The sequence below is a fragment of the Aspergillus novofumigatus genome (genome assembly GCF_002847465.1).
Source record: "Aspergillus novofumigatus IBT 16806 chromosome Unknown P174scaffold_6, whole genome shotgun sequence".
In the NCBI taxonomy this organism is placed as follows: domain Eukaryota; kingdom Fungi; phylum Ascomycota; class Eurotiomycetes; order Eurotiales; family Aspergillaceae; genus Aspergillus; species Aspergillus novofumigatus.
The window spans coordinates 2,624,384-2,643,251 of record NW_020194279.1 but is presented as its reverse complement, the minus strand read 5'-3'; the positions used below and the strand labels follow the sequence as shown (position 1 = coordinate 2,643,251).

The following is an 18,868-nucleotide window of genomic DNA, read 5'->3' as shown; positions in this document are numbered from 1 at the left end:
CTTGAGCAGTTGGTCGCTCTTCCAGCCAAGATGCGAACATTTGGCACATCCTGGATCAACAGTAGCTGCGGTTTCCTCGCTGTCAAAGTTGCTACCTGATTACCGTTCCGTTGATACTTATACACCCTTCCTCGAATGACTCGCTCATTAATCAGAGGCCATAACACTGTGAGTTCAGGAGGATCCAATTCTTCTGGCAGTAACTTGCAAGGCCGCCATGTGGATAGTATTTGGCGTCGACTTATTCAAACCTTACTTAGGAACAAGCACTCAGCAATTCGCGGACGATTGGTTGCATATCTTCTTCACCCTCGCTGCGAGGTACCTTTCTGATAATCTTCCGTCTAAACGATGGGCCATGGGACTATGAAGAAAAAGTTACCAGAGAAACGATGCATCCTTACTGGACAATATATGGGGGCGCCAAACTACAAAGGGCAAAACTAACTCCAAGAGGAAATTCCGAGGTACTTGCATTAACAGCGCCAACACGGCGCGTATTCAGCCAGTCCCTCAACCTTTCTCCTACCACAGCGCCAGCTTTTGCTCATGCTGTCTCAGACATATCTTTCACGGATTAGACATGGCGTCAACTGTGTCTCATTTTCCATTAGAGCGCCTACAGACGCTCAGCCTCGCTGTCTTGTTTCACATATCGGGCTTCTCTGATGTGTAGCCAGTCAGCACCATGGCGAAAGCAGGCGACTTTCCCATTTGACGCCGGCAACAGCGTCAGCAGGATGAGAAAGTGAGATGAACTGTAATGATGGCATCCATTTTACGCGCCATGCGGCCTTCGATCCTTCTTCTCTTTCTTTTTCCGTTTGCTTAACTCCAGATTCTTCAGCATCGGACTCATGAGCACCAGGCTCTTCCGTTTTTTTGTGTGCTGAGGCATCTGAGAATGAAGCTACATCTTTACTCATGACTTCTGGGGTGTTAGTTCCTTTGCAGTGCGATTATCAAGGTGAGGATCGGTATGTCCAGCCGTCCCCATTCTTCAGATTCCTCTTGCAAACCCATATTCTTCACCGAAAAGGTTTCGTCAATCTGAATGCCTAAGTGGTCTGACCGGATTCAGGAATGTTACAACATGCTCCTCACCTTAGTTCGACGGAGCTTTGTCGCAGCGATCTCGTGCATATCATCATGTGTGGCACATGGCTCCCGTCACTTTCGACGTACGGCGTCCGTGGCCTCCTCGCCGCTCGAGTCTATTCCAGGATGTGCTTTGAGCTGCGTCAAAATCTTCATAGAATCGGATTACCCAACGAACGCGTGCGCCAGCCTAGTCCTAGACTGCCTTTGCAGGACGAACACGAGGAGTGGTTATACCCTAGGCGAGGCAGCTTTGCGCTGCAACCTGTCCTTCTGTCCCATGGCTGTGACCGAGAGCTCCGATGTCTATAACATCTGTGACTCGGTAGCTGGCGCCGTTCTAAAGACACATGCTACCATAACCGCCACAGTCATGTCCACTATCTACCCGACAACAGAGGTAACCGCAACAACATCACCATCAACATTGTTGACGACATCAACCACAACAATGACCACAACAGATACCAAGGCTACTACATCGAGCTCTACATCATCCACGCTTGCCAGCTTTGAAACCCCTTTGACAGTAACGCACATCGAACAAACATCCCCAAGGACTACTAGCGATCAACCAGCATCGTCCAGCTCGACTGCTACAAGTAGCGGCAGCGGCCTCAATGCCGGTGCAGTAATTGGTGTTTCGGTCACGTCTGGAGTTGCTGGATTCTTCATTCTCGGGGTTATAATATTCTTCTGCTGCAGGAGGATACGGCGTCAGCATGAGAAAATCAAAGATCGAGATTTCTTCGAGATTGGAGGTGTCATGTCGGAACCTCCAGACTTTGGCTTGCCGCTTCCTCGACGTCCAATTCTAGGGCCACCCAATCCTTTTTTTAGTGCGGGAAGCCAGCAATCCAACTCCGAGACAGCGAGGTTAATGTCGCCATTCAAGCCGGCAACCCGGAATCCAGCAGTCGTGGTTACGGGCCCTGATGATTATCATTTTGCATATGATGGTCCAGACAGGATCGGTTTTGCGGTGTCAACGAATTCCGAATTTGGCGCTTCCCCAAGTCAGACCTCAGAGCGCACGGTTTCCGATTTATTACCGGATAAGCCCAACATGAACCTATATCCAAAGCCACTAAGATGGAGCAGCCACAAGCCCTCGAGACACATGAGCAGTGACACATTGTTCGAAGAGGATGCAGTGAGACCTCGAAGCCTTCTTGGGTCTTCGAGCCAAAACAAGGGTTCCATGGGTGGAACAAGCGGACACAATGGCAGCCAGCAGTATAGGCCAACAATGGGATTACCATCTAACCCACGCGCAATGTTATATGGAATGGGAAACGCGCCGTTATCCAAAAAGAACGTTGGGTATGGAGCGAAGCCGGTCTTCGCCAATACTGGAGAAAGGATTGCGCACTACCAACAAGCAGAAATCTGCAATGATCCACGCTGGTATGCGGAGGCCCAAATGCCGGATCAGCAAGATTACATAGACAGTCAATGGTTAAATCCACGCACAGGATACGGTCAGAGTGATGGGCGGCAATCAACTCGTGGAGCTGCACGTCGGTCAGTCGAGCTTGTAACGCACGATGATCTCGTAAAAGCCCCAACAGACGGCTTCGAGACCATCAGCCTCAATGACCGCTCGGAGCTCCGTCGAAAGTCTCGACATTCTGGCGACTTCAAGCCACTCACTCCAGTAAGGGAGGTGGTCACACCGTCAGTTAACGCTGGCAAGAACGATGGTGGCGGCTACTTTGGGAACGGTGCTACTGTGCCGAATCCCAGAATGCCCTTCTCCGCAGCTCCTCCTGTGCAGGAGATCATCTCCCGACCTCGGATTGTACGAGGTGATGACATTAAACGAGTGCAGATTCGCAAGGGCAAGCCGCAACCCCACGCCCTGAGAATCCCATATTCTCCCGAGGACGGCTGGCTAGAGACCCGCGGTTCTGAAACTCAGTACTCTGACCACGAGCCCAAGAAACTCCCTGTTGACCCCAGCTTTCCAGTGGAGAGTATGGCACCTGCTACGCCGCGGAGGAAACCAGTGTCCTGGGGCCGCAACCTGACACCGGCACGGCGAGGCTCTGACCTAATTTTGCGCGTGGACTAGATGCTCTTTCCGTTTCCCTTTTCTTATTAAAGTCGAAGCGTTATGACTGTATCCACTTACTACACGCATTCCCATAAGAGCTTTGAACTTTCAGTATATATGCTGATAATACCCTGTAACATATCATCACATCACACATGCTTGCTCGCTTACTGCTTCTTCTCTATCATCATCTTCATGTGTCCGAAATGAAATAGGACTGGGCGGCTGGTTCCGTTCTGAGGAGGGGCACTGAATCATGTTCCAGGAACTTGCACGTTCTTGATGAAACCTTTTTCTTTCCTTACTCTCTTAGTGTAACAAAGTATCAGATGATAGATTGAAAAGCATCAATCCGGAATCATGAGCTGGATCTCAAATGACTATCCTCAGACCACAAACATTGAAAAGCGATGTCGACTCATGCAACGATACCCTAACCACCAGGTGCTGAGGCATATGTATAATATCCAGAGCCCCGATGCAGAGAGTGACCAACAACCCTAACACAAAATCATTCACCGAATTTTCATTCGGAGTCAGTCTGTGATATAGGTTTACCTGGGAATACATCATCATACGATAAATCCTAAACATAGGACGTAACAGGTGCTTGTCCTCGTCCAATCCAGAGGCGCCACCACATGCAAAGGGGGAACTGTGGCTGAGAGAAAGAATGTATACCTCCGCCTAGGTACTCCCTACTTGTACCTGAATTACCAATCGTACTGCTCTGCAGGTCTCCATCAGAAGACGGCTGTTGTTTCGTTTGGGGATGCTCTCTGCATGTCTATACCGAAACATCTCAGGTATCAACGAGATGAACAATATTAGATACATTCTTGCCTGTATACCTATTGAGAGTGTATAAGAAGTGTAAAGTACGGTTGGTCCGTATAGTCCGTACCCCGCCTCCCTATCGTAAGTACAGATACCTCTGGATACCTTAGATATGGGTGATACTTCGGAGGCGAGCGCCCCGCCGACATGACGTCACTGCATGGGACGATCTCAAATTACTAAATTGTGCTCGGACGACGACGATGATGATAAGCTATGGTGACTGCAGACGACGAATAATTAAATCTCTCACTGAGTCAGTCTTACCTCGAACTTAATATAGCATGGTTCTTGTTATCTAGGGCGGGATGCTGCCAATGGAGGGATACCTCTCTGCGGACTCGGCGCGAGTATAGACGGAACGGAATGCAGTGTCACCGCGGGAGGTAGGAGTGAGGTAAAGGACCAATGTACTTAGCTTATCCCTAGGGAAGGACCATTATTATGGAGTAAGGTAGGATCAATATCGGCAGGGATGTGTTTGTTATGGAGGCTGATGCCAATCAGAAGTTTCTTTGTTCGAAGTCTCTGACCCACTTCCGTAATCGTGCTTGGCTTACGAGGAGGGCGGTTGCGTTTCTCTTGATCTCACAGGTCTCTTCTCTAAATAGTGCGCATAGTTGAGACAAGGAAAGCATACACTATCCCGTAGAGGTAATTACTCTTAAGCTCATCCATAATAATAATAGGATGGAAATAGTCACCTACCGTAGTAGAAGCAAAGAGGCTCCACTTGTAACTTTACTGCAGGCCGACTCGTATCCCCCTCTGACTGCGACAAACCCATTGTCCGTATATACTTGAAATGAATCAGATCTCACACTCATTTTCAGGTGAATAATGATGGGCGAGTCTGAACCAAGGTAGACGCATCCTGACTAACTCCCACCTAGAAATGAAGGTTGAGTTTAAGAACGGTTGCGAATTATCTTCTACCCAGCCGTTTCGGATGGCGCAGAAATGGAGGCAAAGTCTGGGGCCCAGTGGAGACCGTCATCCTCGAGTATGGGCGGCATTACATTGCAACAACAAATAACAATGCTCATGCTTCACCGCGATTGCACCAGATCGATTGAGCCATCCATCCACGGTGGATAACGCAACCACGGACTGCATCATCGGTGTTCGCTTGGGTTCTGATCCAAGCATCTGTCCTCCACTCTGCCTCCCTCGAGTCCTCGACACTTGTATATTAATGGGCCTTGATGTCCATCTTCAGCTCGTTGCTCCATCATCTTGCTCCCCATCCCCACACCTAGCACTTTGGTTCCAGCCCTCTTTCCTACATCTGTACCACTGGTATAAGTCGGATACTGCTCCGCTTATCCCCACAGTCTCATCTCCGCACAGCGGAATCAGTTTCCTTCACTCTCCATTTATTTTGACATACTCCTCACCAGATTCGATTCCTTGAGAGAAGATTGCCTTGGTGATCAGTCTCATCGTCCACACCCCTCAGGCCCCCCTGTTCTGCAGTGTAGTTGACTCCCTAGTCTACCAATCCATCATCGCCACCCGGTCTGATCCCCACCACATTTCCCCAATCTCCTCAAGACTCGTCCAAAAATGGCTGCGACCTACGGCTCCGGCTCCCAGAGGGTGCGCCGGCTTTCCAGCATCGATGCGACTCGGGCCGACCTGTATGGCGGACCTAACGTCGTCGTGCCCCCGAAGCATCTGATGGCCTCCAGCGATGCCCATGACACGGCCATTGAGATGGCGATGGCAAAGCAGCACCTGGATGAAGAAGTTTCCTCGGAGGAAGAGTCTCCTCGTGTCGCCTCACCCCTCACAAGGACTACCCGTAATCTCACGACAGCTGATGAATTCGCTCTGGCATTTGACATCGATGGTGTCCTCATCAGAGGAGGTCAGGCTATCCCCGAGGCTGTCGATGCGTTGAAGTATATCAACGGCCAGAACCCGTACGGCGTCAAGATGTACGTTTTTCTTCCCGATAAGCCTTCAACACATCATAGTTTACTAACTCCATAATCTAGTCCCTACATCTTCGTAACGAATGGTGGAGGCAAGACCGAAGAGGAACGGTGTCTGGATCTCAGCCGGCAGCTCGAATTGGAGGTCTCACCCGGCCAGTTCATCTGCGGACACACTCCCATGCGAGAGATGGCCGAGAAATACCAGACAGTCCTTGTGGTCGGCGGCGAGGGTGAGAAGTGCCGGATCGTAGCCGAAGGTTACGGCTTCAAGGACGTCATCACCCCAGGCGACATCATCAAGACACGACAGGATACGACACCATTCCGAAAGCTGACTGAAGAAGAATACAACAACTCACGCGTCCGCGACTTCAGCAAGACGCCCATCGAGGCCATCTTCGTCTTCGCCGACAGCCGGGACTGGGCTGGGGACCAGCAGATCATCCTCGACGTCCTCATGTCGAAGAACGGATACCTAGGCACCCGCTCGGAGACATTTGACGAGGGCCCCCCATCTTCTTCTCCCACAACGATGTCGTCTGGTCCACCTCCCACGAGCACGTCCGCATCGGCATGGGTGCTCTCAGAGCCTCGCTCGAGGCCCTCTACAAGGCCGTCACTGGCAAGGAACTGACCACCGTCGCATTCGGCAAGCCCCAGCTCGGCACGTACCAGTTCGCCACCCGCCTCCTCCGCCAATGGCGCAAGGATACCCACGGCATCGACAAGGCCCCTTCCACCGTCTACTTCGTCGGAGACACCCCGAGTCCGACATCCGTGGCACCAACGACTTCGACCGCATAAGCGATTGCAACTGGTTTTCCATCCTTGTCAAGACGGGCGTGTACCAGGAAGGGACCATCCCGCGGTATCCGCCCAAGAAGACCTGCGCTAATGTGCTCGAGGCCGTCAAGTTCGCCATGAACCGCGAGATGTCGAAGCAGGTCGATGAGTCTGCCATTATCGAGGATGATGCTGATATGGATTCCGGCATTGACTCCGAGTCAGCCGCGACGCACTAGTCCTGTGTCCTGACTGGTCTCCTTATTTCGCGTTCCCCTTAAATTTGCATGGTCTCTACCCCTCATACCTCAGATATCCCTTGAATCCGTCATCATCACCCCACTACCTTACATCCGACACCTATACCTCATCTTATTCTATCTATTCCACATTTTGATTCCCATACGCGACTGGGCTATTACGTTTCAGACTGTTCTGCTTTTTCGGTGACATTTCATCACTTATAGATTCCCATCGGTTCGAGTTTGGCTACTTAGGACTAAAGCTTTATAAATGCATGGATCAGATTACTCATCTCAAATATCTTCAAATCTATCATTAAATAAGTATGTAACCATATATATGCAGGCTCAGAGTCCCACTCCATGATATCACTGCTAAACAATCGCACGCAACCAGACGAGTACTGGACTCGAAACGTAGGAATTCACAACCCATGTAATTTAGCAACGTCATGGGCGGCTATACAAGGCTGAAGCTAAGCGGACCTAAAAAACGCCATCTATGGAATCATGCAGCCACAATGGACAGGGGGTTAACGGAAGTCCACAAACGGCAATCCGAAATCATAAAGTTAGTATCATCCCTGATATGCATGTCAGTTCCATTTGCGTATGTCAGGAAGAAAGCCGGGATGCGGAGGTGAGACTAGGCGCCACGGGGATGGTCGGTTTGCACCAGAAATGCAGGGAGCCTAGAATGGAACCGTAGTCCCTACTAGCCCCTTAATTTGATGCTCCATGGTTGATTGCAGGGGAAATGGCCGTGGGGGATGGAGACAGAGTCATGGCATACCCCAATGATTCCGTGGGGTGTTCCACTTTTGGCCCACTTAATACCGCACAGATCAATCCCCGCGTTTCAGTGTGGGTATTTCACTCAATGTCAAATTCGTTGTCGAGCCAATGCTTCACGACGACTTTGCCCTCTTCGAATCCTTTTTTCGCCATTCGCACAATGATGGCTGCATGGCTGTGCGAGTGATTATGGATCCATACCGGGTATTTTCGGAATCCCACGGAATTGAGTGATTCGATGATGGAGAATTGGGCTGGCGTTAGAGCCAGTGTGGAATCGCGTTGTTTGTCCGGAGACGAAGAAGAAGTCTCGTCTGGCGTATCTATTTGATTTTCGATAGCCCCAGTCTTGCTGACGGCAGGTGTTCGCGGGAGTGATTCTTCCTTTCCACCACGGTTACGAGAGTTTGGTAGGTAGTCCGGATCTTGCATCGCGTTTGCGCTCTCAAAGGCATCTTCGACTGCATTTTGCATGTCCTTCACAATAACGGGCACACGGTAGTTGGAGAGAAGTACTCCTGCCTTTCCGTCTTCATGGAGGCGAATACGCTGGTGACTGCGGTACGTCTGTACAGCAGCATTTACGAGGTATAGTACAACGCCGATGGGGACAAACACCATGACGAGCAGCGAAATTGCCACCTGAGTTAACGTGCCTTTGACCTGTTGCCATAGTCGAGAAACAAATGATGGCGGCTCTTGTTTTTTCGGAGGCAGAAAGTAGTTATCAGGATCAATGACGACTGGCTCATAGCCCTTCACATAGTTGACGTTCATGTTTTCTAGGTCCTGGAATGGGTTCGTCGTCGAAAGAGCGGTCGTGAAGAAAGCCGTCGAACGGTCGTTGACGATATTCGCGTATACTGAACGGTTTCTGAATTTTGCCAGGGCTTGAATGAAGATGCTATCCGGATCAGCGAGGATGCTAAGCAGTGGCCTTCCTGTATCTCGGAACTCATCAACCATGAACATTTGCCTGCCGGACATGGACAGTGTCCGGGCGCCCAAGCCATTGAAAATATGGTCTCGAATACCCTTAAGTGGCATTCTCACACCGACATGTGGCGACACAAACGTGGTGAAATTGACGGGCTCCAGCTTGTCGAACCATCCTCGCGCGTGTAGCAAACCCAGCGCATATCTGGCGACTAGACCTCCTAGAGAATATCCGATAACGCTGAGTTTTTTGATATGGGTCCCCTCTGCAGCCAAGGCACCCAGAGTGTCTTCGATCTCATGCGCCAGTCGCTCCCCTCCGAGCTCGATTCCATCGTAGGTAAAATTCCCAGAATTTCTCTTCGCGGCGAGTATGTAGAGACGGTCTTCTCCGTATCGCTCTCTGAGAGACGCGGCCAGGTAGTCCAAGTGGGATGGATTGCCCCAGAGCCTAGAATATGCATCGCCACAGTCAGTTTATCCATGTGTCTTAGCGGATGAAGAACGCCTTCGTGGCAGCTGGTGTAAGAGCAAGACTTACCCATGGACTAGGACACAAAGATGGTCAACCTTCTGCGCCATTTCATGAGATTGTTAGTATTGATTCCCTTCTGTGAGCAGTATAGCAGAAAAGAATTCCTGGCCATGGTCAGTTGTTTAAATACCAGGTCATTTGCAACTTATCATCCTTCTGCCTGATCTCATTGATTACCGGAGATAAGGGATCTTAGCACCACCGGTGGCTGATAAATCATGTATGTTTGTTCGGTTTGCAACGTGCTCATCGCTTTGGTAGGAGTGCAGCCGAAGACCAGAAACACCCTGCTCAAATGGCTCGTCCTAACCAACTCTGCGAATAATCCTCCGATTATATCGAGCTAGGGCTCCTATCAGCTGATAGATCCCTGTTTCTTGAATATCTACCATATCCCACTCCAGCCAGCTGAGAGGCTGTTCTTCACGTTTTTTCGGACACGGGACACGCCTCCGTATCGCCATTAATGAGCTTGATGTTTTTGAAAGCGAGGATATGAATATATGAAAGTTGCTATTCTCAGCTTAATGTGCATATTACGGATTAATGCGCTAGCAGCGAAGAGTGCTCCTCAAAATCTACCTCGGACATAATCATCAGACTCAATCCCAAGTAGGGGTCAACGACGAAGATGCGTCCTCAGCATCACTCTTAATTTGATATGGATTTCGACTGACTTGTTCCATCCAACCGAGCTCAGTCTACTTTGACTACAGTCTCACTTCTCGAGATCTGCATTTGAACTTGATCGCCACCTGTATCAGTGTGACATCTACTCTGGTTGATACTGTATCATCATGTTTACGCCTCTTGGGCTGTTCAAGGACGTTCCTTGTCCGGAAGGTCAACAATGCTCTCTCCTGACCTGCATATTTTCTCACAACCCCGTGAGCTCTTCCTTAATTAATCAGAGCAATGTCCAAGATACGCCTGTAGCACCAGAAGAGGCGTACGAGTCAGGTCCGCCTCCAAAGAAGCCTAGGCTGGAGACTCCACCAAAGACTGCCGTGAAAAAGGCTCAAGCCTTGTCAGATCCTAAAATGGAATCCATGAAACCAGCTCCTGCTCCAAACACTGTGACGGGAAGCGAACCAGAACAAACAACTCGACGCGCTGGTCAGCTTCAGTCGATGACCCGCGAAGTCTCCCCTCCAACGTTGCGGAAAGAGTCTTCGGCAAAGAAAGATGCTCCTCCCGCATCTCTGGAGGGCAAAGCGCGTTTCCCACCTAGACGAGCTCCTCGAGAAAGTTTGAACCCGCGCATGCTCCCAAAGGCACCTGCGACTCATGGTGTGCGACTTTCTATATTGACAAAGCTCCACGCCGCTATGTGTGCCCTCAATGAGAGATTCGTAAAGGAAGAAGGGGGTACGGATAATCCATTAGTCTTATCTCCCCATGAGCTTGTGACAATGGCGCTGGATGAAGAGGAGAAGGCGGCAAAGGATAACCCGAGCATATATGCGAACGTCATCAAACTTCGGATTGTTAAGCTCCCAAAACTGAGCTTAGAAGAATGGAAGAAGGAAGTGAAAGCTCATCTGAATGAGCGATATTATAAGATTGAGCCAACCCAACAGAACGCTCAACACAAGGCACTCGAAACTGGACTCAGTGCAAATGAAGAAATTGCCGTTGCTAGTAAGCTGATCACACCTCTGGAAGGACTCGAACAGTATGGTTACGTGACCAGGAAGCCTACAAAAGAAGAAGTCGAGAGTGCACGGAGGGGAGTCAGCGAGTCAAAAGGCTGGGAGAAGTGCGATAGATGTGGCGGACGATTTCAAGTCTTTCCTGGCCGTCGTGAAGACGGCTCATTGACCACTGGAGGTCAATGCACATACCATCCTGGCAAGCCATACTACCCACCGAGAAGACAAACAGACCACATCACCGGTGCTAGAGAAGCATACTTTCCTTGCTGCAACGAGTCCATCGGGACTTCATCTGGCTGCACCAAGGGAAACACGCATGTGTTCAAAGTATCTGAATCTAAACGCCTGGCGTCTATCCTTCAGTTCGAAGAGACACCAACCCAGGCCGATAAAGGGCCCCAGCAGCCGGTCTGTTTCGACTGCGAGATGGGATACACAACTCTCGGACTTGAGCTCATTCGTCTAACTGCCGTCAGCTGGCCTCAAGGAAAGCTCCTTTTGGACGTTCTCGTTCGACCCATGGGCGAAATTCTGGACCTCAACTCGCGCTTCTCAGGCGTGTTTCCCGAGCATTACCAAAAGGCAGTTCCCTATAATGGCACTAGCAGCCCTTCCGCTACTGAGGATGGCGCCTTGCAGGTTGTGGAATCACCAGCAGCAGCACGTGCGCTCCTGTTCAAATTTTTACAACCCGATACACCTTTGATTGGACATGCAATCGACAACGACCTCAACGCTTGCCGTATTATACATCCAACAATTATCGATACCGTGCTGCTCTATCCACACCCACGAGGGCTGCCGATTCGCATGGGCCTCAAAGCTCTCGTCAAGAAGTATCTGGATCGAGACATTCAAACAAAAGGCAGTCAAGGTCATGATTCCAAAGAAGACGCGATAGCTACCGGTGATTTAGTCAGGGTCAAGGCTGCTGAAACGTGGAAGATCTTGAAGTCCAAGGGATGGCGGATAGAGGACAGTAAGCTCATACCTCCGCCTGGCGCAAAGGACGCGGCAGAGGATTCGAAGCTTGGGCCTGGGGCCGGCCACAAAAGAAAGGATACGGAGTGATGGCTTTGAAATCAATGATACCCAAAATAATTCTAAAATTAAGCATATACCGAGCATCTACGCAGACTTGAAGCATAAATTCGGGCAATAGTTCGAGTCAATTCATATCTACCAGTCATAACGTCATGAGTAGAAGGAAAACTCCCATAACTGACAAGCCCAACATAAAACAGGTGAAACACAACCTTTTCAGGTATTGTGAGTCAACCCAATCCTGGAGCCCAAACACCAGTAGCCGGAACGTAATCCTTCATCGACCACGTCTATTACTCGAATAGACCCATAGCACATCCCCGTCCGAAAGAAGTTGCTCCCCTCATACGAGTGTCCATGAATCCAAAATATTGAACTTTTTGATTCGGTATTGAGGAATAATTTACTCCTCCTCCTCCTCGCCCTCGTCGTTGACGACGTTGTAGAAGCGGAGCTCGTAGACACCCTTGGAGGTGGAGACAACGCGCAGCCAGTCACGGAGCTGCTGCTTCTTGAGGTACTTCTTGGTCCTGCGCAACCGTTAGACCTCTGACTTCTCGGGCTCAAAGCTGTGCACAATGGACTTACAGGTACTTGAGGTAGCGACCAGAGAAGGGGATGTGAGTGACAACCTCGATCTTGCCCTCACCAACCTGGGAGATGACAACGTTGTCACCGAGGTTGCCAACACGGCCCTCGACCTTGATGCGGTCGTGGAGGAACTTCTCGAAGGCGGAGACATCGAAGATCTTGTCGCTCGCAGGCTGCGAAGCGTTGATGATGTACTAGAGGAATCAATGTTAGCAACCCATCCATCGGGACGTTGAATCTTGAATGCGATCATTGCTTACCTTCTTGGTGACCTTCTGGGCCTTGCGACCACGAGCCTATTACCGAGAAAGCAATGCCATTAGCCTACTGTTCCATAAGTCGGATCCCGAGGAGGTCCATGATAAACATCTTCTGTCTTACAACTGCTGACTTGTAGAAAATCCGCGATTGTAGACAAGAAGCGCATCATGACCGGTCCTCACGGAGGAACAGCAAAGCAGTTTGTGGAGTGATAACATACAGCAACGGGGCCATTGTGACTGATGGAGGGTGTTTTTTTGGGAGGATGAAGAGGGAGTATGTGGTCGCAAAGAGGTGATTATCCTGCGCCTTGAGAGAGGAGTGTAGATGAAACTCTTCGCAAGCAGTGGAGTCTTCACCGTGATCGCATATGGTTGGCGGTGCGTGCGACTAAACTGATTTAGGAATAACCAGGGCTTGAAACTGAGTATAGGGCTAGTTACATCAGCTGACTCTGCTGACTGAACCTCGCTTGGCTCGCGAAAAGACGAGGCTAGCAGGCTAGTGCCGCACGGACCACTTTAACCAAGTATATATGTCCTCGCGACCCCCATCCTTTTAAACTTTTTTTCTTTTCTTCTCCAGCTCTCTTTGCCTTTTGGCTTAGATCAAGTGTAGTATCTGTTCTTTTCAGTTTAATCTCTGAAAGTGTTCTAAGGAACACAACACTGATTAATCTCATTTTTGGACCCAGTGGTGAGGCCTCTGTGCTTGCGCATGCCTCGCCACACAGTGTCATCGGGCTTACACTACCCCCGATTGACGCGAACTACCTTTTTTCATCAATCTGGCCGGCTTGTCCGACCGTTTGGAGAAGAAAATGGGGTTCTTGAGAGGTGTTGGATTTGAACATTGACGACTGGCCTGTACCTGACTATGATATCACAGATGTAGTCTAGATGAACGAAATGGAGAGTTAAATCTGCGCGAAAATTCTAGAAGCTTATCTCCTAGTTTCTCGTAGCGTATTAAGGAGCATTCAAGCTCAAGCTTTCACTCACTACTAGCACAGCTTCGACTGTCTGAATTGCACGTGACGGCAAGGCTGGGAAATCATCTACAACTGCAACCCATCAGCAATACTCTTTACTAGCACATCGCAACATGGGTTCCGTTGTTTTGCCACATCTGCGCTCTGCCTGGCATGTTGATCAGGCCATCCTCTCGGAGGAGGACAGGCTTGTGGTACGTGCGCAAATTTGCGTTGGGTTCCTTTTCCATTAGACTGACATCGGCCACGCAAAACGTAGGTTATTAGATTTGGTCGGGATCATGACGTTGATTGTAGGATTACTGCCCCTTCTCTTTTCCGATGGACAATACTGATCTCGGACAGGCATGCGCCAAGATGAAGTACTCTTCAAGATCGCTGAGCGTGTGAAGAGTAAGTTTGGTCTTTGATGTTCTCTGCTCTGAGCCACAGGCGATGGTACTGACGGCTGCGATCAGACTTCGCGGTAATCTACCTCTGCGACATTGACGAGGTACCTGAATTCAATTCCATGTACGAACTTTTCGACCCCATGACGATCATGTTCTTCTGGAGGAACAAGCATATGATGTGCGATTTCGGCACCGGTAACAACAACAAGTTGAACTGGGTGCTTGAGGATAAGCAGGAGTTGATCGACATTATTGAAACTATCTACAAGGGTGCTAAGAAAGGACGCGGTCTCGTCGTGAGTCCTAAAGGTAACCTCTGTCTTTTGTTGTTGATCTCATTCGAACTTGTAAACTAACGCTTCTGCAGACTACTCAACTAGATATCGCTACTAGACGTTTTCATTCGATTGGCTCCGTTCTTAGTCTTGCTCAGAGCAGACCTCATTTTTCTTTGTTTGAGAGGCCTTCAGTTGCTCCATGCCTTTCAGGTCTATCTTTCTGTTTATGAGATGTGACTATGAATCATGAATTCTTACTATGATGCGAGTATCTTGTTCCATGTCGATATCCACTTTGTAGGACCGATTGAGAAAGACTTTTGCACTATACTCATTTCAAGTAAACAAGAACCAGAACCTTGTCAAGTGGTCTAAAGTAGACAACTGAGACCTGGGCTATTCCTTGTCTTAGTCACGTAAGGCGCTGGATCTCTTGCCCTGTTGGTTACATGATGCTATATTGACCAACCTCCTGCTCCACCATCGACAAGTATTAAGTTGAGGATCGCAGATGGTCTCTGAATTGGACAACTGCGGCGATTTCTCACCTACGTTTGAGAATCGGATATGGTCCTGGATGCCTTCATTGCCACTCCTGATCAGTCGGCCTGTGTTGGACATGCTGAAACCGTACGATGTATTCTCTCGCTTTGCCTACCAAAGTCTTTCCTGACTATCCAACAATAGAGAGAATTAAATCCAATTGAGGAGCACCCCAATGACATTGAACAAAAACAAGGTCCGTTCCAGCATAAGGGACGCTCAAGGCCAGCTTATCTCGGGAGAGATCACTGGGATAGTGGAGCTCCTCGATGATGGGACTGCACTCAAGTCGCCATTTCCAGATGCTGAGATTGAAAGCCATGTCCCAGACATCGCCAGAGAAGCCAGCATCTACCGCCGTATTGGGCCACACAGGAGGCTTGTTCGCCTACTGGGTCATTCCAGGGATGATCTCGTGCTCGAATATATGCAAAATGGTGATCTCAAGACATATCTCTGGCTCTTCGCTAGATGGGTCGAAGCCGGCGTCTGGTGAGGGCGCCCGATATTTCCTTCCACGGCACTGGAGAGATCAACCCACAATGACCACAAATTTATTCGCACTAAGGTCCACCCTTTACGAGAATTTTCAATGTACCAGTCCCTACGAGGAGAACTCTAGTGACGAAGTACAGACCCTTTTTACACAGAAAGTGTTCCCTGACGTCTCCGGTATTCCATGTGGACAAATCATCAAACAGTGTTGGCTAACTCAAGTCGATTCGGCGACGCATGTGCAGACTGCTGTTGGAGATATCCTCTTTCGCACAGTCGATGTCGATTCCCTAGTTCATAGAGCTCAAGCTAAATTCCCATAGTAACATCCATAGCTTTTCCGCTAAGCACTTTAGTTATACCGGAAGCCTGACGATCTAAAAGCGTTTGATTGTCTTTACTTAATAGGATACCTTGAATGTCATTTTAACCGACAGTAGTTCTTACTAATGGCACATCTTACACTCAGAAAGCCTATTCCTTGGTAATTTATATCTCTCCTTTTTAACAATTGTTGACATGGACTTAAAATATATGGATTAGGCTGGCATGTACCAGTTGACTGTTTGTGTATTGCGTAGCTTAAATCTTCGCCCCACCGTTTCTTCACCACTTTCTGTTGACGTAACAATTTAGCGGACGACGCAACCGCTCAATCAACATTGAAGTAGTAGCAACAGCAAATTCGAGATACCTACAACATTATCAAAATGATCGATAACGCGATCTTTGAGAATCTTCAAGCGAAGATTGACGAAGAGACCGCCGTCCGTGATGTAAGGTCCTGAGGAGCTCGGAAGCTCAACATTCCAATGCACAAGTAATGAAGAATAAATAGCTAACAGCCACGCAGGAGCTCCACGAAATTGTCCAGTCGCTTTCTAAGAAAGGTTCTCTCCGCAATCTATGCCATCTGGGCCTTTTGGTCCTCCTGGTTGAGGCAAGGTCGCAGTCTCCGAGCTCAGCTGACTTCCATGATTGCGCGCAGGAAGATCCACACAAGCTATACTCTCCCGAGCTCACTCCACGCCATCTGATCAATGTATGTATCTGTTCGTTATCATATATACACTGTTCATTGACATTGAACAGTGAAGCCGGTTCTTGATGATGCGACTAAAGAGATTATCGCTCAGAGAGATGAAGTCGCGCGGCTCAAGACCGTGGCAGACAAGCACCCGTTCTACAAGTACAACGGGGTGTGGACGAGAGAGCTGCAGAATCTTGTTAGTCGCCTTCGGAAGCGTGTTCAGTGATAAATGCTAATCTCCGAGACAGATAACATCGATCGAGCTATGTGCGTGGCTCGGGGCCTCGAGGAGTACAAAGGCACCGGCTCGGCTTCGTTCCTGACCATCGAGGAAGTTGGGAAGTTCCTCAATGGTAAGTTGCCCTTCTTACTCTTTGTTTCGTGAGATTAGCTTTGTTCTGACGCGGTACATGCTAGTCCCGGTCAATCTGAAAGAGCAAGACGCTTTTCACCTGACTATTGAAGAATATCTCCTGGCACTCATTGGCATGGTTGAGGAATTGGTAGGCATCATCCTTTATTGGCCTTGCGGCGTTAAAGATACTGACTCCGGATCAGTCCCGTCTAGCAGTCAACTCGGTCACTCTTGGTGATTATAACCGCCCTGTTCAGATCGGTAAATTTATCAAGGATCTGTTCGCTGGTTTCCAGCTGCTCAACTTGAAAAACGATATTCTGCGAAAGAGGAGTGATGGGATCAAGTACAGCGTAAGTTGTTTTTACTCTCTGGTTCTTATTTGTGTATGCTTTGCTAATGAACATGTTGCTGTAGGTCAAGAAGGTTGAAGATGTGGTTTATGATTTGTCTTTGCGCAATCTGATTCCCAAGGGAAGCGCTGCGGCTTAGATACTGCTATGCGAGAGAATTACGGTCCAGGAAATGCAGACCAATTGCGCAAGGTAGAAAGCCAGCAATGTTGCATTATAGGCACTGTAGCAGGCATCCTTGAATCTTATAAGAGCACCACTCGTAATAATGAAGACTGCAATAGTCGAATGAAATTGCCGAACAAATCTCCTTATTCCTGCTCTGTCCAATGAAGCTGAAAACATCAAACTGAAAGCTCATTTAATACTGACATCCCAAACACAAACACGAATAATACAATCCCAAATGGTATCTCTGCTAATAGCCCACCATCATTCCTTCATCCACCAGAAACACTACGACAACTTAGCCTGCTCAGTAGCCTGCTCGGTAGCCTCTCCCTCACCCTTCCTCGTCGAAGCAGCCGTCCCCTCCTTCTTCGCCTTCTCAATCTCCTTCAGAATCGTTGCTTCCAGCGACTCAGGTTTGGTAATACTAGCCCAGCGCCCAACGACCTTCCCATCAGCGGAAATCAAAAACTTCTCGAAATTCCACTTGACGCGCTTCAGCCCCATAAGTCCAGGCATCGTCTCCTTCATCCACGTCCACACGGGCGCCGCATCGTCGCCGTTGACATCCAACTTGCCCAGCACGGGGAAGGTGACGCCATAGTTGACCTGGCAGAAGGACTGGATCTCGTCGTTGGAGCCGGGGTCTTGGCTGCCGAATTGGTTGCAGGGGAAGCCGAGAATGGTGAAGTCTTCGGGGTGCTTGGCTTTGATGGACTGGTAGAGGTTCTCGAGGCCTTTGAATTGAGGGGTGAAGCCGCATTTGGAGGCGGTGTTGACGACGAGGACGACTTTGCCTTTGAGGGAGGCGAGGTCGAAGGCTTCGCCCTTCTCTGTGGCGCCCTTAGGTTAGCAAGTCATTCTCATTGTTTTTCGCGGGGTTGGGAGGGGGAATCGCTAAGGCGGACATACTGTCGACGGGCTTGAAGTCGTAGAACGTCGTCGCGGAGGCCATTGTCCTGATGAAATGGGATTTAGGATATCGAACTAGGGTCGCTCGAGTGTTGGGAAGTCTGTTTATAGGACTTTGCCGCGAAATATATGGCAAAGAGGAACAGCGAAATATAATGGAAGGAGGCGATAGTGATGAAGGCACTGATACCATTCTAGATCATCAGAGAACCGAGGCAGCTCGGAAGGTGGGCCGTCGCGTTATATAAATGCACGACCGTTTGAGACCCAGGGGCTGCCGTCGGACTTTAGACCATCCGACGCCGATGACGATGTCATCGTCCAATTGAGGGATGATTATCAGATTGCGCCAGACAAGAATAAGCTAACAATTCCAAATCATTTACATTACGCTTATGACGGATATTGTAGTCCCGAATTCTTCTCGTCGACCTTTTGTCATCGGGACGCGTCTAGACATCGGAGATTGATTCTGCAGAGGCTGGGCCAAGGCTATTGCGACTACCGCTTATTAATGTCTGGACAGTTCACTCGTTCTAGCCATTCATATACTAACTCATAAGAATCATTATCACTGT

The 18,868-nt window shown here is 49.3% G+C and overlaps 9 protein-coding genes across 9 annotated transcripts; 6 read left to right on the top strand and 3 right to left on the bottom strand.

Annotated features, from left to right (window-relative positions):
- Window positions 1-1,093: 1,093 nt before the first annotated feature.
- Window positions 1,094-3,172, top strand: P174DRAFT_374346 (uncharacterized protein; the record flags this gene model as incomplete). Its single annotated transcript, XM_024822571.1, has 1 exon — window positions 1,094-3,172. One exon carries the CDS (start codon window positions 1,094-1,096, stop codon window positions 3,170-3,172), a length of 2,079 nt encoding a protein of 692 aa, XP_024680851.1.
- A 2,385-nt stretch (window positions 3,173-5,557) lies between these two features.
- Window positions 5,558-6,953, top strand: P174DRAFT_423388 (phosphatidyl synthase; the record flags this gene model as incomplete). The annotated part of the gene is made up of 4 exons (XM_024825123.1): window positions 5,558-5,931; window positions 5,992-6,465; window positions 6,519-6,708; window positions 6,768-6,953. 4 exons carry the CDS (start codon window positions 5,558-5,560, stop codon window positions 6,951-6,953), a joined length of 1,224 nt encoding a protein of 407 aa, XP_024680850.1.
- An 876-nt stretch (window positions 6,954-7,829) lies between these two features.
- Window positions 7,830-9,269, bottom strand: P174DRAFT_375000 (lipase ROG1 family protein; the record flags this gene model as incomplete). Its single annotated transcript, XM_024822607.1, has 2 exons — window positions 7,830-9,138; window positions 9,229-9,269. 2 exons carry the CDS (start codon window positions 9,267-9,269, stop codon window positions 7,830-7,832), a joined length of 1,350 nt encoding a protein of 449 aa, XP_024680849.1.
- Window positions 9,270-10,019: 750 nt separating this feature from the next.
- Window positions 10,020-11,948, top strand: rex3 (putative RNA exonuclease Rex3; the record flags this gene model as incomplete). Its single annotated transcript, XM_024822613.1, has 1 exon — window positions 10,020-11,948. One exon carries the CDS (start codon window positions 10,020-10,022, stop codon window positions 11,946-11,948), a length of 1,929 nt encoding a protein of 642 aa, XP_024680848.1.
- Window positions 11,949-12,162: 214 nt separating this feature from the next.
- Window positions 12,163-13,067, bottom strand: P174DRAFT_444294 (60S ribosomal protein eL22). The gene is made up of 4 exons (XM_024828047.1): window positions 12,990-13,067; window positions 12,773-12,808; window positions 12,510-12,706; window positions 12,163-12,451 (listed from the first exon to the last, which is right to left on the bottom strand). The coding sequence occupies exons 1-4, from the start codon at window positions 13,005-13,007 to the stop codon at window positions 12,325-12,327; spliced, it is 378 nt and encodes a 125-aa protein (XP_024680847.1). The 5' UTR covers window positions 13,008-13,067; the 3' UTR covers window positions 12,163-12,324.
- An 810-nt stretch (window positions 13,068-13,877) lies between these two features.
- On the top strand, window positions 13,878-14,757 carry P174DRAFT_453471 (DIM1 family thioredoxin-like protein; the record flags this gene model as incomplete). Its single annotated transcript, XM_024829161.1, has 5 exons — window positions 13,878-13,958; window positions 14,024-14,057; window positions 14,110-14,157; window positions 14,223-14,465; window positions 14,524-14,757. The coding sequence occupies 5 exons, from the start codon at window positions 13,878-13,880 to the stop codon at window positions 14,547-14,549; spliced, it is 432 nt and encodes a 143-aa protein (XP_024680846.1). The 3' UTR covers window positions 14,550-14,757.
- A 395-nt stretch (window positions 14,758-15,152) lies between these two features.
- P174DRAFT_423383 (uncharacterized protein) lies at window positions 15,153-15,473 on the top strand (the record flags this gene model as incomplete). The annotated part of the gene is made up of 1 exon (XM_024825122.1): window positions 15,153-15,473. One exon carries the CDS (start codon window positions 15,153-15,155, stop codon window positions 15,471-15,473), a length of 321 nt encoding a protein of 106 aa, XP_024680845.1.
- Window positions 15,474-16,182: 709 nt separating this feature from the next.
- Window positions 16,183-17,364, top strand: P174DRAFT_514578 (translin; the record flags this gene model as incomplete). The annotated part of the gene is made up of 9 exons (XM_024832093.1): window positions 16,183-16,248; window positions 16,326-16,362; window positions 16,461-16,514; window positions 16,565-16,698; window positions 16,751-16,769; window positions 16,802-16,855; window positions 16,920-17,005; window positions 17,061-17,210; window positions 17,275-17,364. The coding sequence occupies 9 exons, from the start codon at window positions 16,183-16,185 to the stop codon at window positions 17,347-17,349; spliced, it is 675 nt and encodes a 224-aa protein (XP_024680844.1). The 3' UTR covers window positions 17,350-17,364.
- Window positions 17,365-17,666: 302 nt separating this feature from the next.
- On the bottom strand, window positions 17,667-18,333 carry P174DRAFT_462704 (glutathione peroxidase; the record flags this gene model as incomplete). Its single annotated transcript, XM_024830156.1, has 2 exons — window positions 17,667-18,211; window positions 18,291-18,333. 2 exons carry the CDS (start codon window positions 18,331-18,333, stop codon window positions 17,667-17,669), a joined length of 588 nt encoding a protein of 195 aa, XP_024680843.1.
- Window positions 18,334-18,868: the final 535 nt, after the last annotated feature.